The sequence below is a fragment of the Mytilus edulis genome, chromosome 2 (assembly GCF_963676685.1).
Source record: "Mytilus edulis chromosome 2, xbMytEdul2.2, whole genome shotgun sequence".
NCBI classification, from domain to species: Eukaryota; Metazoa; Mollusca; class Bivalvia; order Mytilida; family Mytilidae; genus Mytilus; species Mytilus edulis.
In genome coordinates this window covers 80,013,994-80,039,811 of record NC_092345.1, presented here as the reverse complement: position 1 = coordinate 80,039,811, position 25,818 = coordinate 80,013,994, and the positions used below count along the sequence as shown (strand labels likewise).

Sequence of the window (25,818 nt, the reverse complement as noted above, 5' to 3'; positions counted from 1 at the left end):
AGTCTAACGACATTCGATGATTACATACTGTTGGCATACGTGGACTAGTCTATTTTCAACACTTTTACCCCTATTTATTCAAAATATATGTTTTTTTCTTATGTTCAATGTATACACGTATATATTTTAAATTGCGCTATAGTTCCGTAACTTTCTATCCAGTCGTATAAACGAATCGTCGGCAAGTGCGTACATTTTTTTAAATCAATATTTCTGGTCTGTTCCAATCTGTCCTTCACTATTGACAATGACTATATATTACATTTTCCCAAATTCACTCTTGGAAAAAATATTTAAATAGATTTTAATTTCATCAAATCTTATTTTTTGGGTATTATTTATATTTTTATGAATTATATTCTTTACACCAGAAATGTTATTTATAAACAAGCGTTTGAGTTTAGTAATGACAAGTAAGACAGAGTTGTATATTATACATCTGATAGTTCAAAATGGAAAGTTATAAGTTATAAGTTATCAGCCGTGTACACTGATCAATACCTGCAGAAGTGAAACGATGCATGAACTTGCAAGCCCGACAGGAAATCGCTTGAATACCTGGACGTGTCACCTCACACCCCTCACAATACCTTTGGAAGTAATACCTTTAGCCATGCTGGTGATCAGATGAGGGAAGATCAAAATATATTTGAAAAAAGTTTATTACTTTAAACAAGGATTTGTATAGTAATTACTATACAAATCCTTGCTTTAAAGAATTATGAACAAATTTGATTTTCGAAAACAATTTTCACGGAACACTTAATTATGATTTCAACTTTGACTTTTCACCTAATTCCAATATCAACAGTTTAAAAACAACAGACCATGGTATTTAAAAAAAAAGTAAGAATATTTTCCGTATCAAGTTAGTTAGTCGGATTAAACAACCGTACGATTGACAAGATATCGACACGCAATTACGACTACATCGGTTACTGTAGTTTTGTTTCTTTGTGGTTTATAGACATATCGTTTTTATTCATCGGGAAAGAAGACAAGATGGCGGATCTCGGAGAATTGATACTCTAAATTTAAAATCGATGGTGATCGCTTATCTAGCGGAATAAAACTTTAATATCTATGAATTTGAGCATTTTTATACAGAATGAACATAATATCAATTTTTGATTTTTTTGCGAAGTTTCCCTTTAATTTAGTTAGAGCATTTCTTTATTAACAGAATGGATCGAAACTACGAACTTCAAACATTATAAACTGTTTTTTTAACAGGAACAAAGTGTTAAGTTAAATTTTAAAAATGTAGAACGTTCACATTTAGCACAATTCAGATGTGAAATCATGATTGCCTTTGGCTATAGAAACTGGACGTTATATATCGATAAAAGACTAACAGAAAATCTCGGTAAATTTTGCGTTGACGAAGTGACCGAATCTGAGACTCAATTTTTATTGGACTGTTCATTCTATACTGAATGGTATCCGCAACATTTGTTTGATGAGTTGGAACTGGATAGTTCACAATTGGGAACTGAAACATCTCTTTTGTTGTAAAGTTTTTGTTTTTAACTGGCCTCATTGTCAATTTCGAGATGTAAGTCAAGATATGAGGCAGACTTATACTGACTGTATTTCAGTGTTGTGTCCTTTATCTCAAGTTAGATGTGATAGGTTCGTTCAGCATAGTCACAATGTTATAATTCTAATATAATTTGCATATCAACAAATACTTGAATGTGATTGGTCCGTTAGAGTTTCTTTCCTAAGTTTACACTTCGATAAACCATGTTGTCGAAACTACTTACGTTGCCTATAAAAACATAACGTTGAAGTATATTCATGCGCTACACATGAATGGAATTCGGGGACGTAGAGAGAGTTAAAATTAGTTGGAATGATAAATAATGTTCGGATTAAGAATTATAAGGATTAAACACATTTTTCTAGAGGTTATTGATGTGTAAACTGGGTCGCTTACTCACAAACTTAACATAAAAGTCTCTGAGATAAAAGTCCTTCGGACCGACCCAGTTTACACATTAATAACCTCTAGAAAAAATGTGTTTAATCCTATATTGAATTATTTAGTGAGAGAACATCATCTATAATCTATATAGCTGAAAGAAAAAAACTTGAGTTAAAAGATACTTCTAACTTCCGTATTCTTTCTTCCAAAGATGTTCTTATGACTTCTTATATGAAGTCAGCCTCGATACAAACATGAATATAAATATAAACAGATAACGCTCACCTGCAATTGGATTTTTCTAGGTCTGTTTGATTTCATATTGTAGGTTTAAAAAAAGTATCTCTATCGTCGTTTTAACTATTTGCATAACAATAATATTCAGTATGTTTTTATCAAGGTTTTGTGTACGGATAACATTATCAATATTTATAACTATAAAACAATATTCAAAGATATAATTACGAATTTTGGTAACGTTTATTTAAACAGGTTAGTGACGCATCTCCAATATTATTCCGACAGGGAATGTACACAGTGTGAACTTTACCCTATATCCTCACAGCCCTGGTGGTGCTCCAAATAATGCTGGAGGAATTTAACATTATATACATGGCCTGCTGCTGGTTTCTCTCCCCAAACCTTGATAAGTACCAGGATGCTGCATGTTTACAGTTTCTGATACAACGCAACAGCATTGTTTAAAGTATGATTTTACTACAGCGAAACATTAACCTATATCTCTTTCAACTTTTTGATCAACTTTTCTACTATGCAGCAACATAAAGTAGCGAATGGTGATAATTCATAGTCACATAATACAATCTCTGACTGTGTAAACATTGGTACAGCAAGGATTTGCTACTATACAAATCCTTGATAATGGGAGGCAACTCATCTCATTATAGATAAAGGTAAAACCATAGTGAACTATTTAAATGTACATTTGACAAAAATCTTAATCAATATCTGTTACACAGGTTGGAACCCCCCCCCCCCCCCCCCCCCCCCCCCCCCAATACAATATACCACATAGATGCTGAGTTGTTGGGGAAAAAACACTCAAGCACAGCTTAAAAGATGATTTGGAATGTTTATGGTGATACACAGCTTGGGTTTGTGTTTTTCAAACTGTATTTATACACTTATCCATTTATATGTTGATAGTTTTTATTAGTTTGTTAGTTTGTTAGTTCTTTTTCCATAGGAGTTTGAATGCCCAATTAGTAGCTTCTGTCTCAGTGTTACACAGGTGTTCCTAATACAGAGGAAACAACGTCAGCTGAGCATGCGCAAAAGCATATACATGTAGGACAGGGATCTGTAATGGTCTACAATTTGGATGTTTTCTCAAAAATTGGTGTTTTCTGTGGAAAAAAGATGGTTTCAAAGACAAGTGTAGGAATGAAAACACTACATGTACATTTATACATCATATCACAAATATTTCTGACTTTGTATGGTTTTAGAGGAGTTGCAACTCAATGAAATAAGTCTCTTGAACTCTGTTCCTTTAGCTGTATAGATGTGCCCTTTTGTACTAAAAAGTGTTTTTTTTTACAAAAAGATATTATTCATCACTTGAAATGTACCCCTTGTAAAAGGGATAGGCATTGTTCTCAACCTGTTACCTGTATATTATAATCTCCCCCCAAAGCTGAACATGATGAGATGCAATGTATAGAATTATAGAAAATTTCATTTGAATCATTGCATGTAGCATTCATAGAAGTTATATTTAGATTAATCTATTTGGTGGAGACATGTCTATCATGTCTAGGTACAAAAATGTGTATATATTATTTTTGGAAGAAAAAACTATGTTAAAAGCAACATTGCCAGAGTAGGCTGGGTTGTATGTTTGCTTTCATTGTATTTCAAGTAATCCTTTTATTTAGCTTCTTCCTCCTCAGAGCTATCAGTTCTTTGATATTCAATGTCCATTTCATCAAAAGTTCCAGCCAAGAATTTCCATATTTCTGATGAATTAATGTTACTGAAGCTTCTTATCTATTTACTTATACATTTTGTAAATTGTCTAGCAACAAAATTTTGACCAGGTTTCATACAAAATTTTTAAAAAAGAAGTAAATTACGAACGACTTACCCGTTACCGTTTTTTTCTTTGTTTGGTGTACCTGGTATAAGTGTATCTTACAATATTTTTTTTTCAATATTCAAATAGTTACATCATATGCTTTTAAAATCTGTTTAAATTCCTAGTCTACGTTAAATCTTTCAGACTGATATTAAGTCATGCCTGCATTTGCAGCTTATTAGATCACCACGCCCTCTCCCTTCTTTTTTTTATAGATCACCCCAGTTTTTTGTTGGGGTTTGTGTTGCCTTTACATTAGTTTTCATGTGGTGTTTTATATTCAGTTGTTATTCTTTTTTATGCTCCACCTAGTAAGTAGAGAGGCATTATGTTTTCTGGTTCCATCCGTCTGTCCGTCTGTTCCGCTTCAGGTAAAAGTTTTTTTGTCAGGGTAGTTTTTGATGAAGTTGAAGTCCAATCAACTTAAAACTTAGTACACATGTTCCCTATGATATGATCTTTCTAATTTAATGCTAAATGAGAGTTTTTACTACAATTTCACTATGCATGGAATGTAGAAAATGATAGTGCAAGTGGGTCATCTGTGTACTATGGACACTTTCTTTGACTTTATTTAATTTTCCTTGACTTTTGAGTTTTGAATACTGGTACTGTAAATTCTAGAAATTGTGCAGTTTTTATTATAAATGGGACAGTATCAGGTTTGCAATCATATGAGCACACATTCATTATTGTCAAGGAAAGTTGTGTAATGTGGCAGATTGACTTTTTAAAAGAAATTATGCCCCTTGGAAATATTGAATTTATGGAAAATGACCTCGTTAGCACTCTCATGGGTACAATGCTTGCCAGATTTTTATGAAACTTATACTATAGGTTAATATCAGCAATATCTTGGACAAGTTTTATTATGGTGGATGATAGACTTTTTTTTAAAAAGAGTTATGCCTTGGAAATATCCAATTTATGGAAAATGGCTAGTAAAAAAAACATTTTGTCCCCTGCACACCCTTTTTATTTATAAATTGTATTAAAGAACAACAAATAAATGTGTATATATTGCCTAACCTACGATAGTAGAGGGGCATTATGTTTTCTGGTCTGTGTGTTCATTCATCCGTCTTTCCCTCTTCGGGTTAAAGTTTTTGGCTAAGGTAATTTTTGATGACGTTGAGATCCAATCAACTTGAAACTTAGTACACATGTTCCCTATGAAATGATATTTCTGAATTAAATGCCAAATTAGATTTTGACCCCAATTTCAAGTTACACTGAAGATGGAAATGATAGTGCAAATTTTAGGTTAAAGTTTTGGTTAATATAAAAAAGAAGATGTGGTATAATTGCCAATGAGACAACTCTCCACATGAGACAAAATGACACAGAAATTAACAACTATAGGTCAGCATATTGCCTTCATCAATGAGCAAAGCCCATATTGCATAGTCAGCTTTAAAAGGCTCCGAAATGACAATGTAATATAATTCAAACGAGAAAACGAACGGCCTTATTTATATATAAAAAATGAACGAAAAACAAATATGGACGTGACCAGGTACTTGTACATCCCAACAACAAAAAGACACTGAGTACAGATCTGAGAGTACTAGCAGTTAACTGACAGCTTGTTCAAAGTCACTAACAACTAATAAAAAGATCATGCATATAGCTAGCTGTCAAAATCATGTTCTCCGATTTGACTCAAATTCTTATATTTGATTTATAACATATACTAAAACACATATCCAAATTAAAACAAGTCTGAAATAAACAGTTAACTTTGCATATACTCTAAAATAAAAATTAGAATTTTGTGTGTATTTTAGTCTAGATGCTATCTAATTAACTATTGAGATGACCTCCAAAAACTGCTAATGGTGATCATAACTCAATATTAACATACAAAAATGTAAACATCAATATAAATAGATAGTAACCTAATGCAATTGGATTAATCTATGTCTGTTTGATTTCATGTGATAGGTTAACAAAATAAGTTAATTATCATTTTTACCTGTATTTTAATGAGTTTTTGTGGATTGAAGATTTACTTTTGTTTCACTTTCAATGTTGACATTCTATTTCTTTTGATATGACTTTTGTTTAAATGAATATTTTAATACATTTTTGAAGAAATTTGAAATATTGTTCCTGTTCTTTCCTTAGACATTGGCTTTACAACCAGGATGTAGGCTGTAGCCATGTTAGCCACTATATATTTTTAAGACATGCAACTATTAGGGAGCTACCATTAGATTTTTGTATGCAGGAAAAAAAATTCTTCCTAGCCTCCAATAGAAATCAGATGGTAGCTCCCTAAGGGAACTTGTGTAGTAAATGGTTATGACAATTTTACAGCAAAGATTTAGAAAGTTAAAGTTTGTAACATTAAGAGATTGTCTAATGTCATATTTGTTTTAATTATTTTCAGATGTATCAGTTGGTTGGTCTTGTGACTGCAGTAGAAAATGGAGAAGATGTAAGACGACAACCATTGTTCGATGATCAGAAAGAATATTCAGTTGGAGGGTTTGTTATTAGTACTAGAGTATTTATTTTAAGTTAGAGATGTGTTCTATATACAACTAATGAGATGTGGTATGATTGCCAATGGGACAACTATCCAGAGACCAAACATTCACTTACGTGTTGGCAACTATATATAGATCACTAAACAGCCTTCAATAATGGTTGAAATAACCCAATCTAATTAAAAACCGATCTCTCATCGCTCCTGTTTCTGATATGTCGCGTGGGAGATCTAACGAAACCCGCTTTGAGGTCACATGTGAGTGACCTCGTAGGTGTGTCTTTTTCGACCAATGAAATAGAGTCTTTTCATATCTTGGAAGTTTAACGTAAGGCAAAGGGATGTAACTCATTTTATTTACGACGAAATCGTCAGTCATAATAATTCATAAACTTTTTTGATTGGTTTATCAATAGGTCGTCAACTCATTTGCATATCTTTATAAATTCATGACTTTTAGTTCACTCACATGTGACCTCAAAGCCAGTTTCGTTAGATCTCCCACGCGACATATCAGAAACAGGAGCGATGAGAGATCGGTTTTTAATTAGATTGGAAATAACCTTACATGTGAGAGTGATGTAACATAAGAACACACTTTAAAAATCAGTTGAGATAATAAATGAGATGGAGTCAGTGGGTCCTCGTCTATCGGGTCTGTAGATATGTATGTCAATGGACGGTCATTTAGAATTGCCTCTACTTCTATTACTGTAGTATTATGTACATCTAAACTCACATAAGATCGTCCTAAAACTTTCTTGATACAATTTTTAGCTCACCTGGCCCGAAGGGCCAAGTGAGCTTTTCCCATCACTTTGCGTCCGGCGTCCGGCGTCGTTAACTTTTACAAAAATCTTCTCCTCTGAAACTACTGGGCCAAATTAATCCAAACTTGGCCACAATCATCATTGGGGTATTTAGTTTAAAAAATGTGTGGCTTGACCCGGTCAACCAACCAAGATGGCCGCCATGGCTAAAAATAGACCATAGGGGTAAAATGCAGTTTTTGGCTTATAACTCAAAAACCAAAGCATTTAGAGCAAATCTGACTGGTTACAATTGTTTATTAGGTCAAGATCTATCTGCCCTGAAATTGTCAGATGAATCGGACAACCCGTTGTTGGGTTGCTGCCCCTGAATTGGTAATTTTAAGGAAATTTTGCTGTTTTTGGTTATTATCTTGAATATTATTAAAGATAGAGATAAACTGTACACTGCAATAATGTTCAGCAAAGTAAGATTTACAAATAAGTCAACATGACCGAAATGGTCAGTTGACCATTTTAGGAGTTATTGCCCTTTATAGTCAATTTTTAACCATTTTTCGTAAATCTTAGTAATCTTTTACAAAAAACTTCTCCTCTGAAACTACAGGGCCAAATTAATCCAAACTTGGCCACAGTCATCTTTGGGGTATCTAGTTTAAAAAATGTGTGGCGTGACCTGGCCAACCAACCAAGATGGCCGCCATGGCTAAAAATAGAACATAGGGGTAAAATGCAGTTTTTGGCTTATAACTCAAAAACCAAAGCATTTAGAGCAAATCTGACATGGAGTAAAATTGTTTATCAGGTCAAGATCTATCTGCCCTGAAATTGTCAGATGAATCGGACAACCCGTTGTTGGGTTGCTGCCCCTGAATTGGTAATTTTAAGGAAATTTTGCTGTTTTTGGTTATTACCTTGAATATTATTATAGATAGAGATAAACTGTACACTGCAATAATGTTCAGCATAGTAAGATTTACAAATAAGTCAACATGACCGAAATGGTCAGTTGACCCCTTTAGGAGTTATTGCCCTTTATAGTCAATTTTTAACAATTTTCATAAAACTTGTAAATTTTTACTAACATTTTCCACTGAAACTTCTGGGCCAAGTTCAATATAGATAGAAATAATTGTTAGCCGCAAGAATGTTCAGTAAAGTAAGATGTACATACACATCACCATCAACAAAACAAAATTTTGTCATGAATCCATCTGTGTCCTTTTTTTAATATTCACATAGACCAAGGTGAGCGACACAGGCTCTTTAGAGCCTCTAGTTTGTTATTCCAATGAGTCTTTCCCAGAAACCGCCATACCAAGGCGCTCGCTTCGGTATGAACTTCCACTCTGTCCCTTGACTATTCAATGTTGCTTGAAGTGTTGGTGATGAAGTTAGCCTTTCAATTTCTTTTGTGATGCTACGTATGTTGTCGCATTGTCAGATAACATGATTTTTGGTAGTGATTTCCTACTTGAGAATCTATGTAAAACTAAAATAAACTGTTCTTCTGTTAAATCTGTAACTATTTCTAAGTACAGCTCTGGTGCTAGCGCACGTAAAAAGACATATGTATGCCTTACTGTCTTTTCCATTCTTATTCCTAACTTTTAACGCTCCAGTAAAATCTACACCAGTTACAGTGAAAGGAGGCGCTTCACGCAGTCTGTCTTTTGGTAAAGGTGGTGCTTCTGGGGTACAATAATGTTGTTGTGAATTGCGGAATCAAAAGAATCCCAAAAGGATTGCCATTCAAGTTCGTTTCCATCAAATGTAGGTAAATTCAATTTCGGTAGTTTATGAAAGTTGCTGCTATTGAAGCTTGAATTTGAACGTAAAGACGTGAAATTGAGGCCAGTATTTTGTGATTCATCTCTTAAGTTATATGTGCTGCTAACATTTTGAATGGGTTGTAGTGTCTCATTGTGTGGCGAAAAACTTCTAGCGGCTGCATTTAAATTAGATGTTTGAACGTGAATTAATTTACAAATTTTGCGTATTTTCGTCTCTAAATTAAATTTATACTCATCTGTGTCAAGTATCTCTTGCTCTATATCCTCCTCTTGTACACTATCTAAAATGTTCTTATCCAAATCCTTCAGAATATCTTGCTTTTTCTTTAATGTATCCAAAATTGTTTCCAACTCGTCCTCTTCCTGTTTATCTTCTGTTACACTTCTCTCCTCAATCTTCTTAAAATCCTAGAAACTGCGCTTCTGTGTCCTGCTCGTATAAATTTCAGTTTTGAAGTCATCTTCTTCTGGTCACGGTACCAATATCATAAAGTGGTTTTACTAAAACTGCATATGTAATAAGAAAGATGTCTAAACTGTATGAATTTGTATTGATGACTGAAGTACAAGATACGTCATAAGTACACAACGTTGGATATAAAATAATGCCGCGTTACGTTAACGTTCTCTTCTGTGCGTGATTTCCAACAATATCTTACACTGAAAAGTCTTAAAACAGCATGAAGTGGTAAAGAAATATATCTTAAAATGTACAAGTCTATCAAAAAATGAATTGGTAAGGGAAATACATGTTACTCAGTACAAAGTCTCTAAAGCATAACATGAAAAGGGGAATTTAACTAACAATGTCTCTACTAGAACTGGTAAAGGAAAATATTCAACACAGTAACACTGGACAAATCTTTTAACATGAACAGGTGAGGGAAATACCCCTAACACTGTACAAGTCTAAACAGTAGGACATAGTAAAGGAAAACATTTACTCTGTTTAAGTCTTCTTATTATGAAATGGTAATTAAAATTTAAGTCTCAATGAAATGAACTGAATACATCTAACCGTGAACAAATCATGACAACATGAACTGGGATCAGGAATATATTTAGCATTGCATAAATCTGTTCAACATGAATTGATTTGGAATATACATCTTACACTGTACTAGTCTATGAAGGGAAATATATTTAACACTATACATCTATTCAATATGAATTGGTTAAGAAAAATAAATTACACTGTTCTAGTCTTGCCAACATAAACTATGAAGAGAATTATATGTAACAATACAGCTTGCAATAGAAAGGGAAATACGTCTTACTCTGTATATGTGTCTATGATATGAACTGGTAATGGAAATACATATTACACTGTACAAGTCCATAAATTATGAATTAGTAATCGAAATACATCTTACTCTGTACAAGTTCATAGAACATGAGCTAGTATGGGTAACAGCATCCCTCCCCTTAAATCAGAGGCAATCCTTCCTACAGAATCAAAGAACAAGGCAAACATTTTAAATTCACAATTTCAAAAAGCTTTTTCATCAAGAGAAGATGTAACAGAAAAAGAATTCAAAAACAAGTGTAAGATGACAGGAACTTATCAAACTATGCCTGAAATAAATATCACAGAAAATCGAGTTACCAAACTACTGAACAACTTAAACATACACAAATCTGCGGGACCAGATAATATAACACCTAGAATTTTGAAAGAACTGTCCTCTGAGATATCACCCATCCTAACTCTGTTATTTAAAGAGTCGTACAATACCGGGGAAGTACCACAAATATGGAGATCAGCAAATGTATGTCCCACCTATAAGAAAGGTAAAAAATTTGAAGCAGTGAATTATAGACCTTAGTCACTGACTTGCATTGCCTGCAAACTAATGGAACAAATTGTCACTAGCAACATCATGGCTCATGCTGACAAATACAACATCTTAAATCCCTAACAACATGGTTTCTGTAAAGGACTGTCCTGCGACACTCAGCTAGTCGAATTCATAGATGACCTCTCCAAAAACCTTGATCTAGGTCAACAAACAGATTGTCTAATTATGGATTTCAGCAAAGCATTCGACAAAGTGTCCAACAGCCTACTAACACACAAACTTGACTATTATGGTATAAAAGGGAAGACCAACATTTGGATCCAAAATTTTCTTAGAGACCGGAAACAAGCTGTAGTTGTAGAAGGAGAATCATCAGGATACATAGATGTAGAATCTGGGGTTCCACAAGGTTCAGTATTAGGCCCCAGCTTGTTCCTATATTATATCAACGACATGCCTAAAAACATCAAATCAACTGTAAGATTATTTGCAGATGACACCATTGCATATCTTACTATAACATCAAATGTCTATGGACTCCACCTTCAAGACGACCTTAATAAACTGGCATTATGGGAACAAACCTGGAAAATGAGTTTCCACCCTGAAAAATGTAATGTACTTACCATCACTAGAAAGAGGGATCCGACCATAAACAAATATGTACTACATGGCCATTAACTTCAACATGTGACAGTAGCCAAATATCTAGGTGTTTCTATAATGTCAGATATGAAGTGGAGTGGACACATTACAACCATCTACAAGAAAGCAAACAACACTATGAGCTTCCTCAAAAGAAACCTGAATATTCGAAATCCAACATTAAAAGAAAGAGCATATAAAGACCGATCATGGAATATGCCTGTACAACTTGGGATCCCTATTTGAAGGAGGATATTCATTGGATTGAAGGGCTGTGCACAAGACATGTCGAAAACAGATACCACAACACCTCATCTGTCACAGACATGCTAGAAACAGATACCACAACACCTCATCTGTCACAGACATGCTAGAAACAGATACCACAACACCTCATCTGTCACAGACATGTTAGCAAAATTAGAATGGGCATCACTTGAAGAACGAAGGAAAATATCAAGATTAGTACATGTATTATTATACAAGACTGTAAATGGACTACCGGTAGTCAAAGTAGATGCCTCTGATAGACTAATTAAACCAACAAGACTTAGTTGAAACATGCATAGCGGTTCCTTCCAAATACCATCGTGCAGCACAGTTGCTCGGAGGGAATCATTCTATCCAAGGACTATACAAGACTGGAATGCCCTACCTACTTATACTGTCATGGCTAAGAGTCTTGAATCATTCAAGTCTCAATTAACGGATTAATCTATATCAGTTTGTTTTTACTAGCACATTATTTTTCTTGTACAGCAACGCTTGTCTGTTTTTGTGATATATTTTTAAATTTTTATAAATTCCTTGTAAATTAGTGTATGCACAAACCGTAGTTTGACCAAACGTGGCAGAATAATCAGTAATGATGGCGGCCACCAAACGGCAGAAGCAGAAGCAAGGGTATTGCATCTTACACTGTACAAATTGATACAACATGAGCTGTTAAGGGACATAAATAGAACACTGTACAAGTCTATACACCATGCAAGTTATATTTAGTTTATATATTATTAGCTTTTAAATATTTACAGATGTAATGATTGTTATATAAAGATAAAACATGCTGTTCCGAATGAATTGGCCAGAATATGCGTAGATGAAAGAGATAATGTGAGTAACTATTTTGAAATAATTCGACTGTGCATTGTTGTTTTATAACTCCAACTTTTGTGGTTATATCATTGATGTTGTTTGCAAGGGACATAGAAATACCAGGCGTCCATCCATCTGTGTGTCCATCAGGTTTACATCAGCTATGTCTAAGACAAGTTCGAAAAATCAGTGCAGATTAATTATTTTTAAAAGAGTTATGCCCTTTGGAAATGTAAATTATAATGGAAATCACATTGCATATGCTTTGAAGATATTAATAAAATGTTCTGTCATTATAAGACACTCATTTGTTATGCTATATTTAGGATCATTCCTTTTAAACCAGCTTCACTAATAGACACTATATATAAACTTGATTTGTGTACACAGAAGGGAGGTTACATTTGTAGGATCTGTTTCTTAGTAACTATACAGGATGGGTAAACAATATTTACTTTCAAGACATTTATTTTTAGTAAATGCATATGGGAGAATTTATGAATTTATGCACAATAGATTGGAAATAGTTTTAATGTGATTTTATGGCATATACTTGTACATAAACATGTGCACTCAATGAATTACATTTTTAAAATCAGTATCAGAGTTAACTTGAGCTCGAGAGTTTTTGTAAAACAAATATTATAATTTCACTCCTCTGACAACATACATCAATGGGTGTTGTCAAGATGTTGTTTATGTTGATGTTGCGTGAAAAAGATTGAGATTCTGTATAAAACCATATAATTCCTTTCATATTTTAAAGTTTTACCATTAAAAAGTCCATTGTCAGTATAATAGAGAAAAACTAATCAAAGAATTAAAAGATCTAAAAATATACAACTTGTGATTGACAACTTTGCTAACTTTAACTTTTTATCGAAGATTTTGGGATTTGGAATTTTTTAATGTAATACTGTAAACCAACTTATTTTCGTGGATACTTTATTTCGCGTTTTACCCTTTGTAAACTATTTCACGGCTATTTAATTTCGCGATTTTGTAATTTATGGATATAGTTTAATAAGGAAAGATCGAAGTTTTACATATTCGCGACGATTTATATTCTTGTTAATTTTCATTCACGAAAGTCGCGATAATAAATCGCTCTTGAAAATAAGTTGGTTTACAGTAACAGTTAACCTAACACCTCAAAACAGTCATTCAAATAAGTTAAAAGGATATTTAGGTACACACATACTCATTCAAACAATATTGTAATAAATTAAAAACTTGTATTTTCTCTTTGGCTTAAAATCCAAGATGAATATTTTGAAAAGTTGGCAGACACAAACTGTTATTTTGGTCACTTGTTTAACATTTTTCTATACTTTGATTATTGGATGAAGTTTAAACTCTTATTTTTTTTGCAGATTTCTATTATTCCACTGTTATCTTCCCATCAACTGACAGTGAATTTTGAGACTGTGGATGGTGTTGTATCTTTAGAAGACAATGATATCTTTACTGTTGCTGGTCAAATGTTCAGAATAACAACCAAAGCTGGACTGGTAAGATTGTGAATGACTATTGCAGATCAAATTCTGTTAAAGAATTTCTTTTAATTTGATTGATGTAGTTTCTGGAATTTTTAAGGGCAGGTTAAATATAAGGTTTAAATAAGAGTTATCAAAGAGTTTTTAATTTACATATACATGCAATAAATGAAAATATTTATCTATATAGGTTAATAATTGTGTGTGACTTTGAAGATGGCACTTTGATTAGTAGATGATGAACAAGCTAGAAGAACACACCGTCCATTACTTAAAATATAAAATCTTAAAAATTTACCAAATGTTGATGAAATTATACATTTATGTCAGAATCTCTAATAGAAATAGCCATCAACTTCGAAATATTTTTTTTTAACAAGCTAGTAACTAGAACCAGAAGAGGCGTATCGTACAAATTTTTATTGGTTTGGCATAAAATCTAATCCGTAGTCAGTGAAGCTACACATCCCGCCTTTCAAAGGTGTATTTTACGGCAGGTGTTGCAGGGGCCATAAAAGACTACTGAAATTTTTTGGATAAATGGTGCAAAATCCTGCATTCTGGAGCCAGTTTCACATAAAAAAAAAACTTGACTAAGATTGATCATAAGTATATTGAATTGTTCATGACTTACAATTAATCATAGTTGTAAGTATTTTTGTGAAACCAACTCCTGACACATAAATTTCATTCCCTAAAACACTGATTTTATTAACTAAATTTTGACTTATGACACTTTTTTTTAAATCAAAATCTAAATATAGAAAAAAGGCAACAATCCAACTGAATATTTTTGTTAAAATTAATACTTTCACATTGTGTGGGACACCTTGCTAGGTGTCTTGGCATGCTCCTCCTTGGAGATTTTTAGAAAAAAAGGGAGGTTATACAAAATACCTGGAAATTAAGAAACTGATCTTAGACTATCAAATTTGCATATTAAGCTTAGTCAGGGGGTAAAATGAACTATGATCAGAATGGACAGATTATAAAAATTCCTTGTACATTTATTCCATGAATTGATTCTTCTCATAGAACATTTTTTAGAACATAAATTAATAATATGAAAATGTTTTGTTTTATATATAAGTAAAATATTATTTTAACTATGCACACGTACAGAAATTTTTTGTTTACGCATAGGAAAGAATATCTCAAGAATGTTTGCTATCTCCTATTTAAAGTTATCAGTCCTTGTTCTCTCTCAAGGACCAATAACAACTCTACATGGGAAATTGAACATTTTATGGAAAAGTATGAATGCCTACTCAAATCCAATCTATTAGAAAAATCGAATTCTTACACAAGAGTGTCCACCATGCACTTGCACTGCACTATTAATATAGTAGAATAGAATGATATACAAATGGATGAAAATTATATATACATGTAACTTTTATATACAAATATTAATTTTGTATATTACAACAAACCAGAGTAAACTGATTTGTATCACTAAGATATAATAGTTATTACGGTGAGGTTGAATTCCCTGTCATTTATTTATCATTCACACACAAACTTGTCACAGATTTTTTTTTATATCTGTTCATTATCCTCACTTTCAAGTACAGAGATATGATTTTTATGCCCCCGCCGTAGCATAGGGGGCATTAAGTTTTACCCTTTTCCATCTGTACATAAGAATTACGTCCGTCCGTCCCTCCCAAAATTGATTTCCGTTCTCTAACTTGAGTTTACTTCAACCAAATGATATGAAACATAGAAACAATGCTCATTACTACACAACACAGATCAAGTTTGAATTTTGATGGCATGACATAAACTGTTATAAAGGTTATGCCCCTTTATAAATGTTAAATTGCAAAGTTTTTTGTGTCCGTTCTTTAACTTATTAAAGTTTCCGCTACCAAAGTTATGAAACTTATACACAATGCTTATAACTGAAAAACACAGATAATGTTTGAATTTTGCTAGCGTCCCTTTAAGCGTTATAGAGTTATGCCCCTTTAAAATTGATAAATTGCAAAATTTTTAGTTTCTGTTCTCTAACTTAAGTTTTTCTCAACCAAATGTTTTGAAACTTATACACACTAAGTTTGAATTTTGGTAGTGTAAAATCTGACGAGGGTAAAATTGTTTATCAGGTCAAAATCTATCTGCCCTGAAATTTTTAGATGAATCGGACAACCTGTTGTTGGGTTGCTACCCCTGAATTGGCAATTTTAATGATATTTTGCCGTTTTTGGTTATTATCTTGAATATTATAATAGATAGAGATAAACTGAAAACAGCAATTATGTTCAGCAAAGTAAGATCTACAAACAAGTCAACATTGATTATCAAAATGGTCAGTTGACCCCTTAAGGAGTTATTGCCTTTTATAGTCAATTTTTAACAATTTTTCGTAAATTTTTGTAATCTTTTACAAAAATCTTCTCCTTTGAAACTATAGAGACAAATTTAACCAAACTTGTCCACAATCATCATTAGGGTATCTTGTTTAAAAAATGTGTCTGATAACCCCACCCTCAAACCAAGATGGCCGACATGGCTAAAAATAGTACATAGGGTAAAATAAAGTTTTTGGCTCATATTTCTAAAACCAAAGTATTTAGAGAAAATCTTACAGGATAAAATTGTTCATTAGGTCAAGATCTATCTACCCTGAAATTTTCTGACCAATCAGGCAACCCATTGTTGGGTTGCTGCCCCTGAATTGGTAATTTTAAGAAAATTTGGCAGCTTTTGGTTATTATCCTGAATATTATTATAGATAGAGATAAACTGTAAACAGCAATTATGTACAGCAAAGTAAGACCTATAAATAAGTCAAATGATCAAATGGTCAATTGGCTGCTTAAGGAGTTATTGACCTTTATAGTCAATATTTAACAATTTTCATAAATTTTGTAAATTTTTGTAAATTTTTACAAAATATTTTCCACTGTAACTACTGGGCTTAGTTCATTATAGTAGAGATAATTGTAAGCAGCAAGAATGGTCAGTAAAATAAGATCTACAAACACATTACCATCACCAAAACACAATTTTGTCATTAATCCATCTGTGTCCTTTGTTTAATATGCACAAAGACCAAGGTGAGCGACACAGGCCCTTTAGAGCCTCTAGGTTTTTTTAACCAACTACAATTATGGACAAAGGAAGATAACTTCAATTAAAAAGTTGAATTAAACAATTACATCAACTTCAACCAATCCTTTATACAATGCAATGTGCACTGAAAAAATTATAATGATCTTTACCCATCAATGCTTACAAGCACTTTGATTTATGTTCTTTAGTTATGTCCCTTTATGACCTTATATGATATTTTGTTTTTTGTTCTCTTAACTTAAGTATGTCTCAACTAAATTTATTGAAATGTATATATGATGCTTTTTACCTCTTAACTCAGTTTAAGTTCAAGTTTTGAATGCGTCACTTTTACAGTTCTTGAATTGTGTCTCTTTATTATGTTATATGCTAGCGGGGGCATCATCTGTGTCCCTATGGACACATTCCACATTTATTTTTTTCTGAGACAAGTGCTTGTGACCATTCAAAAGAACTTGAGGTCATCTGATGTTCAGTACTTCAGTACTTTCATTATATTTAATTGTGAAAAAAAATAGTCCCTTAAGCTTGTTTTACTGAAAACGAAAAAACGTGCTTCAACAGTCAGAAAAGTTTTCTTTATAGTTTACCCAAAAAACAAATCAAACTGGCCCCCACCAGATTATCAAATGGTCATCCCCTAAGGGGGTACACTCATTGTGCAAGAATAATTTTCTCAATCTTTTCTGGTCTTTTTTAGTTATGTATTTTTTCAATCATTTATAACAAAAAAGTTAAAATAATATGCCTTTTGTTCTTAAAACATAGAAAATTACAAAGGAGTAGGGGCAATAAGGCCCTTATTTGGACCAAAAATTACTGCAAATTTAAAAGTTATCATACATATTCTTAAATAACTGAAAACTTGACTAAGGTATAAAGTACTAAGAAAAACAAAACAAATTTGACATCGAACAAGTAACCATGGCAACAAATCATGACTTAATTTGCATATTATGTTAAATTTCGTGATTTTCCTTGTTTTTTCATCAAATTTTAAGTATAATTTAGGGTTAGGGTAAGGTTGAAAAAGCACTCAAGAAACAACTTTATATTTTGTGAGATTATGCCAATAGTTATAATAAAGCTTCTGTTATATTATTTTGTTGTTTCTTGGCTGTGCAGGATGTTTCCACAACGGAAAGTTTCAATATAAAAAAGAAGATGTGGTTTGATTGCCAATGAGACAACTCTCCACAAGAGACCAAGTGACACAGAAATTAACAATTCAAGTTCATTTCTCAGATACTATAAGCAATAGGTCTTATATATTTGATATATGGAATGATTATAAGGTGTACATGATGATGTCCAACTGACATGTTGGCAAGTACATTTTTTGTGTTTTGGTCTGTTTTTCTATTACTGTATGCAATAGGTCAACTTTATTTGGTGTACATTGTATGTAAACCGGGGTTGAAATTAGTGCTGGTCAGGTGATCCAAGACTAGTAGAATTTGCATTGGACCAGTAGATTTTGTCAGCTGCTGGTCTAGCAGACCAGTAAACATTTGTCAACAAACCTCACTGATATTGCAAACAAATTTACCTGTGAAATCAATTACACGTATTGGTGGTACTAAGTATTACAATTGATCAAGTTAATTAAAATCTCAAGTGAGCCTCCTTCACAAAACAAAATGTGGACATTTTTGGAAGGACAAAAAAATAGATATGTGTCATTCAAGGGGAAGATCAGCGGCAATAAAGTTGATGAAAAAAAAGATTGCGTATTGTTAAATTAAATAGTGGATCGCAATGTAGTGAATTTTATATCATGTGAAAACTTTGTCCTGACTATTTAAATGTGGAACATGTGGAGCTTCAGACAACCCAGTCAGGCACTCTATGGTGGTCATGAGGATTGTGATCATGTGGAAGACAATGTTGACTTTTTTTCTGTCCTTGATCCTGATTTTGATAAAGAAAATCATTGAGATTACCAAAGCCTTTATCAAAATCAGGATCGAGACTGTCTCTTTTCTTGTCTAACATATATGTAAAAGAAAGCATGAAAATAAAAGTAAAAATCTATCAAACATATTAGTGTTATCAAATGAATGTCATTTTTGCAGGACCAGTAGATTTACAGCCAGACCAGTAATCTGTTTAGTCCACTGGTCCGGCTGGCCAGTACACAAAAAAAGCCTAAATTCGACCCCTGTATGTAAATATGGTTCATTGCTCAATGTTAAGTTTTTGTTTATTAGTCTGATTATTTTATACCAAAAGCAATAGGTCAACTTTATTTGGTGTATGGAATGATTGTAAGGGGTATATGTCTGTCTGGCAATAGTCTTCTGACCATTACCTCATTTTCGTGGTTTATTGGTCAATTTCAAGTTTTCCTGGTTAGTTTGTTTTTAGAAACTATATGCAAAAGGTCAACTATATTTAAAGCATGCAATGATTATAAGATTCCATGTCTGTCTAACAGGGTTCATCTGACCTTGACCTTTGAAAACCTGCTTTTGTGGATATTTGATTTCATGGTTTTGCCTTAGTCTGCATACATTTCTATAGAATAAATGTAATTCATTTCACATTGGGATTTGTGGTTTCCAAGTAAACATGATCTTCAAGAAAATTGATATTCAACATATTTGAATTATTGACTTCATCTTTGAATACATGAAAATCACTGCTGTTCCTTCTCTTAGGCTATAAATTTATATGAATTACTTTTATAGATTTATATTGGAAAATAATTCAGATGTGGTAAAATTTAATTAAAAGTTGTCTCTTTTCCAGGCCAGTGGAGACCCATCTGAAGAAGCATACATTGCACTGAAAAGTGTTATCAAAAATATATTCACCCCAAATTATAAGCTGAAGGATGCCCTGGTAAGCTTCAAAGGAGCCTTCAAAAAATGTCAGGATGACCACAAAGAAAAACTGATGAAACTAACATTTGATGAAAAATCGTTACTGACCTTGGCCTGTGCAGAAGGTGACCTTGAACTTGTTACTTATCTTATAGATGATTGTAACTGGGATGTAAATTATTGTGAAGGTATCCAGTATCCTCCTTTACATTCAGCCATTTTGAATAAACATGTGGATATTGTATCCTACTTACTTGCATTTGGTGCTGACACGAATCTCATCGATTCCATGGGTTACAAGCCCCTGAATTATGCCTACAGATGTACAGATACCAGAGCATTAGAATTAACAAAAATGTTAGTGTCAGATGGTGCAGACATAAATTGTACCATTATTGCTGGTAAAGGTAAAAAACTAGAATGGGGACCAGTCAGTGAGAATAGAAAGATTAAATTCCAAGAAGAAGAAGTTATTGAGATAGTTGGTGATTCTGACAATCTATACATTGGACAAGATGAACATCCACTGATCTTCTGTGCGTTGGTTGATGAGTTTGATATATTTGGTTATTTTATTGAAAGGTCTGGAATTCCCAACGACATCTTATGTAATGCACTTGATGTATATGGTGCAACAAATGCACTCAATTCTAGATTTGAACAATCTTTAACATTCTTTAGAGCAGCTACAGATCTGAGATATGGGGATCCTAATAATAAGTTGGAAAAAGAAAATGTGAGGGAACGGAGACCGGTCTATAATAATAGGAGTGAGATGACGTGCCTTGAGGACTTCAATAATTTAGAGAATAACCCAAGTTCTATTCCTATGATGACTCAAGCAGTGTTAATTTATGAAAGGGTTCTACCTTCATATACTGAACAATATCTGGATGGATTGTTAACTCTAACAAACAAATGTGTTGATGAGGGCCATTATGAAATGGCAATAGGTCTCCATGTTGAATTACAGAGAGCATACTGTAATGCCGCTAAGGAAAGGATATCTGTTTTAAAATATGAAGATTGTGGAACTAGTATTGCAAACATGTTGACATTACTGAACAATCCCCGTTGGACACCATCATTTGAAGATAAAATGTTAGTTTGTGAGCAGTCATACCAAGCCATCTTGTCAAACACTCAATTTAATGAAACCTACAATCCTTTCACAGATAAGGTTATCTTTGGATGCTGCTTTGCATCGATGCGTTATATAATGAGTTTTCTACAAGATCAAAACATTGAACACAAAATAGTTTTTTACCAGTTCGTGAAAAAATTAGTGAAGAGTGATTTTAGAGATGAAGAAGGTAATTCTATGCTCTATAAAGCCTTAGAGCTTCAAGAATTTAGCTTCAGTGATGAATGTAGCGTGTTGAACAGTTTTGATAATACTGACATCATAAAGTTGTTGTTTCAGTATAATATAGATGTAAATAGCACTTCTTATGAAGGGAATACAGCTCTTCATTCTTATATGCATTTCATAAATAGTTCAGAAATGAATGATGAAGATAGAGATATGATTAGACTGTTGGTGAGGCATGGCAGCCATCTTGATTCACAAAACAAGAAAGGAGAAACAGTTTTAGATCTGCTTCGCGTGGGAAATCATGATTTGTATGATTTAGACTTATTACCCTTGCAGTGTATGGCTGCTTCAGTGGTAGCAGAATATGAACTGTTGGTTGGGAATGAATACCCTGAGGCAATTGTTTCAATTGTAAAACAACATGATATACCATCTTAGTTGATGGAGTAGTGAAACAAAAATTAACTGTTAGAGGTGTAATACCACCAAATTATAGTACCTAACATTGGATTGTATATGAAAAAGGGTGGGAAAAAATATTCCATTGAATTTGGCAGTTGTAAGAAATTAATCCTACATTACATTGCAGTAAAAAATTACCAAGTCATAAACAAATATCTTGGGTGTTTCAAAGCACAATTATTTTTTAATTTGGTGTTTCAATATGTTATTTTGGAAACTTGAGGTTTCTGAAGCTTGTACATTAGAAAAAAAAGGGTTAAAGCCAACTTAAAGGAGTAGGTTCGATAAGGAACTAAAATGGTCCCCTTTTTTAGCCTAAATTTCAAATTGGGATTTATTGACCAATATCACAATGAATAATAGCTAATACAGTTACTATATTGGAAATAAGTCTTTTAGTTGCAAATTTACGTTCCTGTGTTTTATTCATGACGTCACAAATAGTACTCATTTTGATTTTCCACGAAAAAAAAATGAAAATGGGTAAATTTCCATTGAATTTTTGGACAGGAAACATAGAGCGCATACGTCGACAAAAAAGATCTTTGACAATAATGTGTGTAATGACATTTTACATGTCTAACTTGAATATTTCGGTTGCACTCTATGTTTCCTGATCTGAAAATTGGCTGAAATCATGCCGATTTTGTCAAATTTCGCCTAAATCCTTTACTTTTACCAAACTGGGATGTAAAAATCAATGCTTTAGTATAAAACTATGATAGAAATTGTTCTATAAAACATTCTCATAAGTCTTTAAGTCAACTTAAAACAGTTTTTATTTTGTAGCATAGAACTTTATAATTAAGGACTACTTGAAAAAAATGAATTTTTTGTAATGTTAATTTCTCTCTTATTATGAGTAATTGGATAACTATATTTGGTATGTGTGTACCTTGTAATGTCCTCATGCCTGTCAGAGAGTTTTCACCTGACCTCAACCTCATTTCATGGATCAGTGAACAAGGTTAAGGTTTGGTGGTTAAGTCCATATCTTAGATACTATAAGCAATAGGTCTAGTATATTTGGTGTATGGAAGGATTGTAAGGTGTACATGTTTAACTGGCGGATGTCATCTGACCTTGACCTCATTTTCATGGTTCAGTGGTTATTGTTAAGGTTTTTTTTTGTGTTATTGTCTATTTTTCTTATACTGTATACAATATGTCTACTATATTTGGTGTATGAAATAATTGTAAGGTTTTCATGTCCAACTGGCAGGTGTCATCTGACCTTGACCTCATTTTTATGGTTCAGTGGTCAAATTTAAGTTTTGAGCTTTGGTCTTTTTAGCTCACCTGGCCTGAAGGGCCAAGTGAGCTTTTCTCATCACTTGGTGTCTGTCGTTGTCCGTTGTTGTTAACTTTTACAAAAATCTTCTCCTGAAACTACTGGGCCAAATTTAACCAAACTTTGTCCACAATCATCATTAAGGTATCTAGTTTTAAATTGGGTCCGATGACGGCACCTGTGAATCAAGATGGTTGACATGGCTAAAAATAGAACATAGGGTAAAATGCAACTATAGTTGGTGTATGGAAACATTTTATGATGTACATGTTAGTCTTACAAGTTTTGTTTGACCTTGACCTCGTTTTTTAAGGTTAAGTTTTTGTGTTTTTTATCATTTTTTCTTAAACTATAAGGCAATAGGTCAACTATGTGTTGTATGGAAGGATTGTAAGCTGTTTGTGTCTGCCTGGCATGGCATGTATTTCTTGTTTGGTTTATATGACCTTGACCTCATTTTCTTTTCATGTTAAGTTTGTGATAGTTGTAGTTAAGCTTTATATTTAGGACTATCAACTTAATATCAATGGTCAGTAAAGAAGGCGAGACATATCAGTGTGTGCACTCTTATTGTTTTATTTTATACTTATATTCCACAAAAGATTGTGGCAGTCATTGGTGTGAAGTAAAAATTTATATATGATTTTGAACCTTTTATCTCTGTCAACAATAATATATCAATAAACTCATCATAGATATCAGGACAAAATTTTGTATATACACCAAACGCACGTTTCGTCTACATAAGACTCATCAGTGACGCTAGAATCCAATAAAAGTTAAAAAGGACAAATAAGTCCGAAGTTGAAGAGCATTGACGATCAAAATTCCTAAAAGTTTTTCCAAATACAGCTAAGGTAATCCATGCCTGAGGTAGAAAAGCCTTAGAATTTCAAAAATTCAAAATTTGGTAAACAGTTAATTTATAAGTATAACCATATCAATGATAATTCATGTCAGTACAAAAAGTGCTGACTACTGGGCTGGTGATACCCTCGGGGAAATAAATCTCCACCAGCAGTGGCATTGACCCAGTGGTTGTAAATAAACTCATCATAGATATCAGGACAAAATTTTGTATATACGCTAAATGCGCGTTTTGTCTACATAAGACTCATCAGTGACGCACGAATCCAAAAAAAGTTAAAAAGGCCAAATAAGTCCGAAGTTGAAGAGCATTGACGATCAAAATTCCTAAAAGTTTTGCCAAATACAGCTAAGGTAATCCATGCCAGAGGTAGAAAAGCCTTAGAATTTCAAAAATTCAAAATTTGGTAAACAGTTAATTCATAAATATAACTATATCAATGATAATTCATGTCAGCACAAAAAGTGCTGACTACTGGGCTGGTGATACCCTCGGGGAAATAAATCTCCACCAGCAGTGGCATCGACCCAGTGGTTGTAAATAAACTCATCATAGATAACAGGACAAAATTTTGTATATACAATATAATACTTAAAAACACAAAAATTACTTCATACAATTGATAATTCTAAATCAATTAGAATTTACTGGTAAAATAGTTGTAGATATTGCAGAACAAAGTTTAATGTAACATTATAACCTTCTTCCCTAGCCAAGGGTTACAATCCACTCCCCTCCTCTCCACCTTTTGAAGATTAAACCAACAATTTTTATAAAAAATGATGCGTCATCTTTTGATTAAAGTCACAGCATCCGAATACATTATTCTGAAATACTCTCTTAATCATCCAAGAGTGGAATGGAGGGGAGTGGATTGTTACCCTTGGGAAGCTAGATGCATTATAATAAATTCTGAGCTAATGTGAATTTTAACTGAATTCTGTAACATTTGTATGGCCTCAATTCAAAAAGTAGATGTAGCATTTAGTTTTACTAATGTCTGTATGGCCATATGTCCTGAATTTGATTCACTTTAAATAACTTGAGTTAGCCTCAACAGAAATTTGAAAATATGTGCGATCTTTTTATATCAAATTAAGATGGGATATGATTTTCAATAAGACAACTGTCCACAAGCTATTAAGAGTTTAAGTTAAAAGCACCAACAAGAAAAATGTGAAACAATTCAAATGAGAAGACTAAAAAGCTAATTGAAACAATACAATTTACTAAAAACAAACATGACAGATATTATCTAACAACAACTACTGAATTAAAGGCTCCTGACTTGGGACAGGGATAATCATTTTGTGAGCCCTCAACCATCCACTTTATCTGGGACAGTGTATAAGATATAAGAGTACAGTTACTGAAAGCTAGTTCAAAGCAAATAACAACTTAAAATAAATTAGATACTAACATTTAGATTTACAACAAAACTGATTTGCGAGACATGATCTAAGGATCTGTCCAACAAAGAAGAAATTATCAGTTAACTTCTTATAGTTGTTGCTCTTGGAGGATGGTTTTTACTCAATTTTCAGGTAAAGATTTCATGAAATGCGATCAAAACCCTTTGGTACTATAGCTTGATGTCTAAACATTCCAAGGTTTTTCACTACTTTTTTTAAAAATATCAATGATATCATTTTAAAAGAAACCTAAAATTGGATCTATCTTCCTTTGTCCATAATTGTTGTTTAATTGATTGCAATGCAATGTTTAATTTTATTTCAAACTGATAAATTAAAGAAATCTTTATCCTGCAGTGCTTACAAGCACTTTGATTTTTAGCTCACCTGGCCCACAGGGCCAAGTGAGCTTTTCTCATCACTTGGCGTCTATCGTCCGTCGTCGTTAACTTT

The 25,818-nt window shown here is 32.9% G+C and overlaps 1 protein-coding gene across 1 annotated transcript; it reads left to right on the top strand.

Annotated features, from left to right (window-relative positions):
* The first annotated feature begins 2,517 nt into the window (after positions 1-2,517).
* LOC139513085 (protein fem-1 homolog C-like) lies at positions 2,518-24,933 on the top strand. The gene is made up of 5 exons (XM_071301250.1): positions 2,518-2,633; positions 6,418-6,515; positions 12,558-12,636; positions 13,992-14,129; positions 19,944-24,933. Exons 2-5 carry the CDS (start codon positions 6,418-6,420, stop codon positions 21,768-21,770), a joined length of 2,142 nt encoding a protein of 713 aa, XP_071157351.1. The 5' UTR covers positions 2,518-2,633; the 3' UTR covers positions 21,771-24,933.
* The last annotated feature ends 885 nt before the right edge of the window (positions 24,934-25,818 follow it).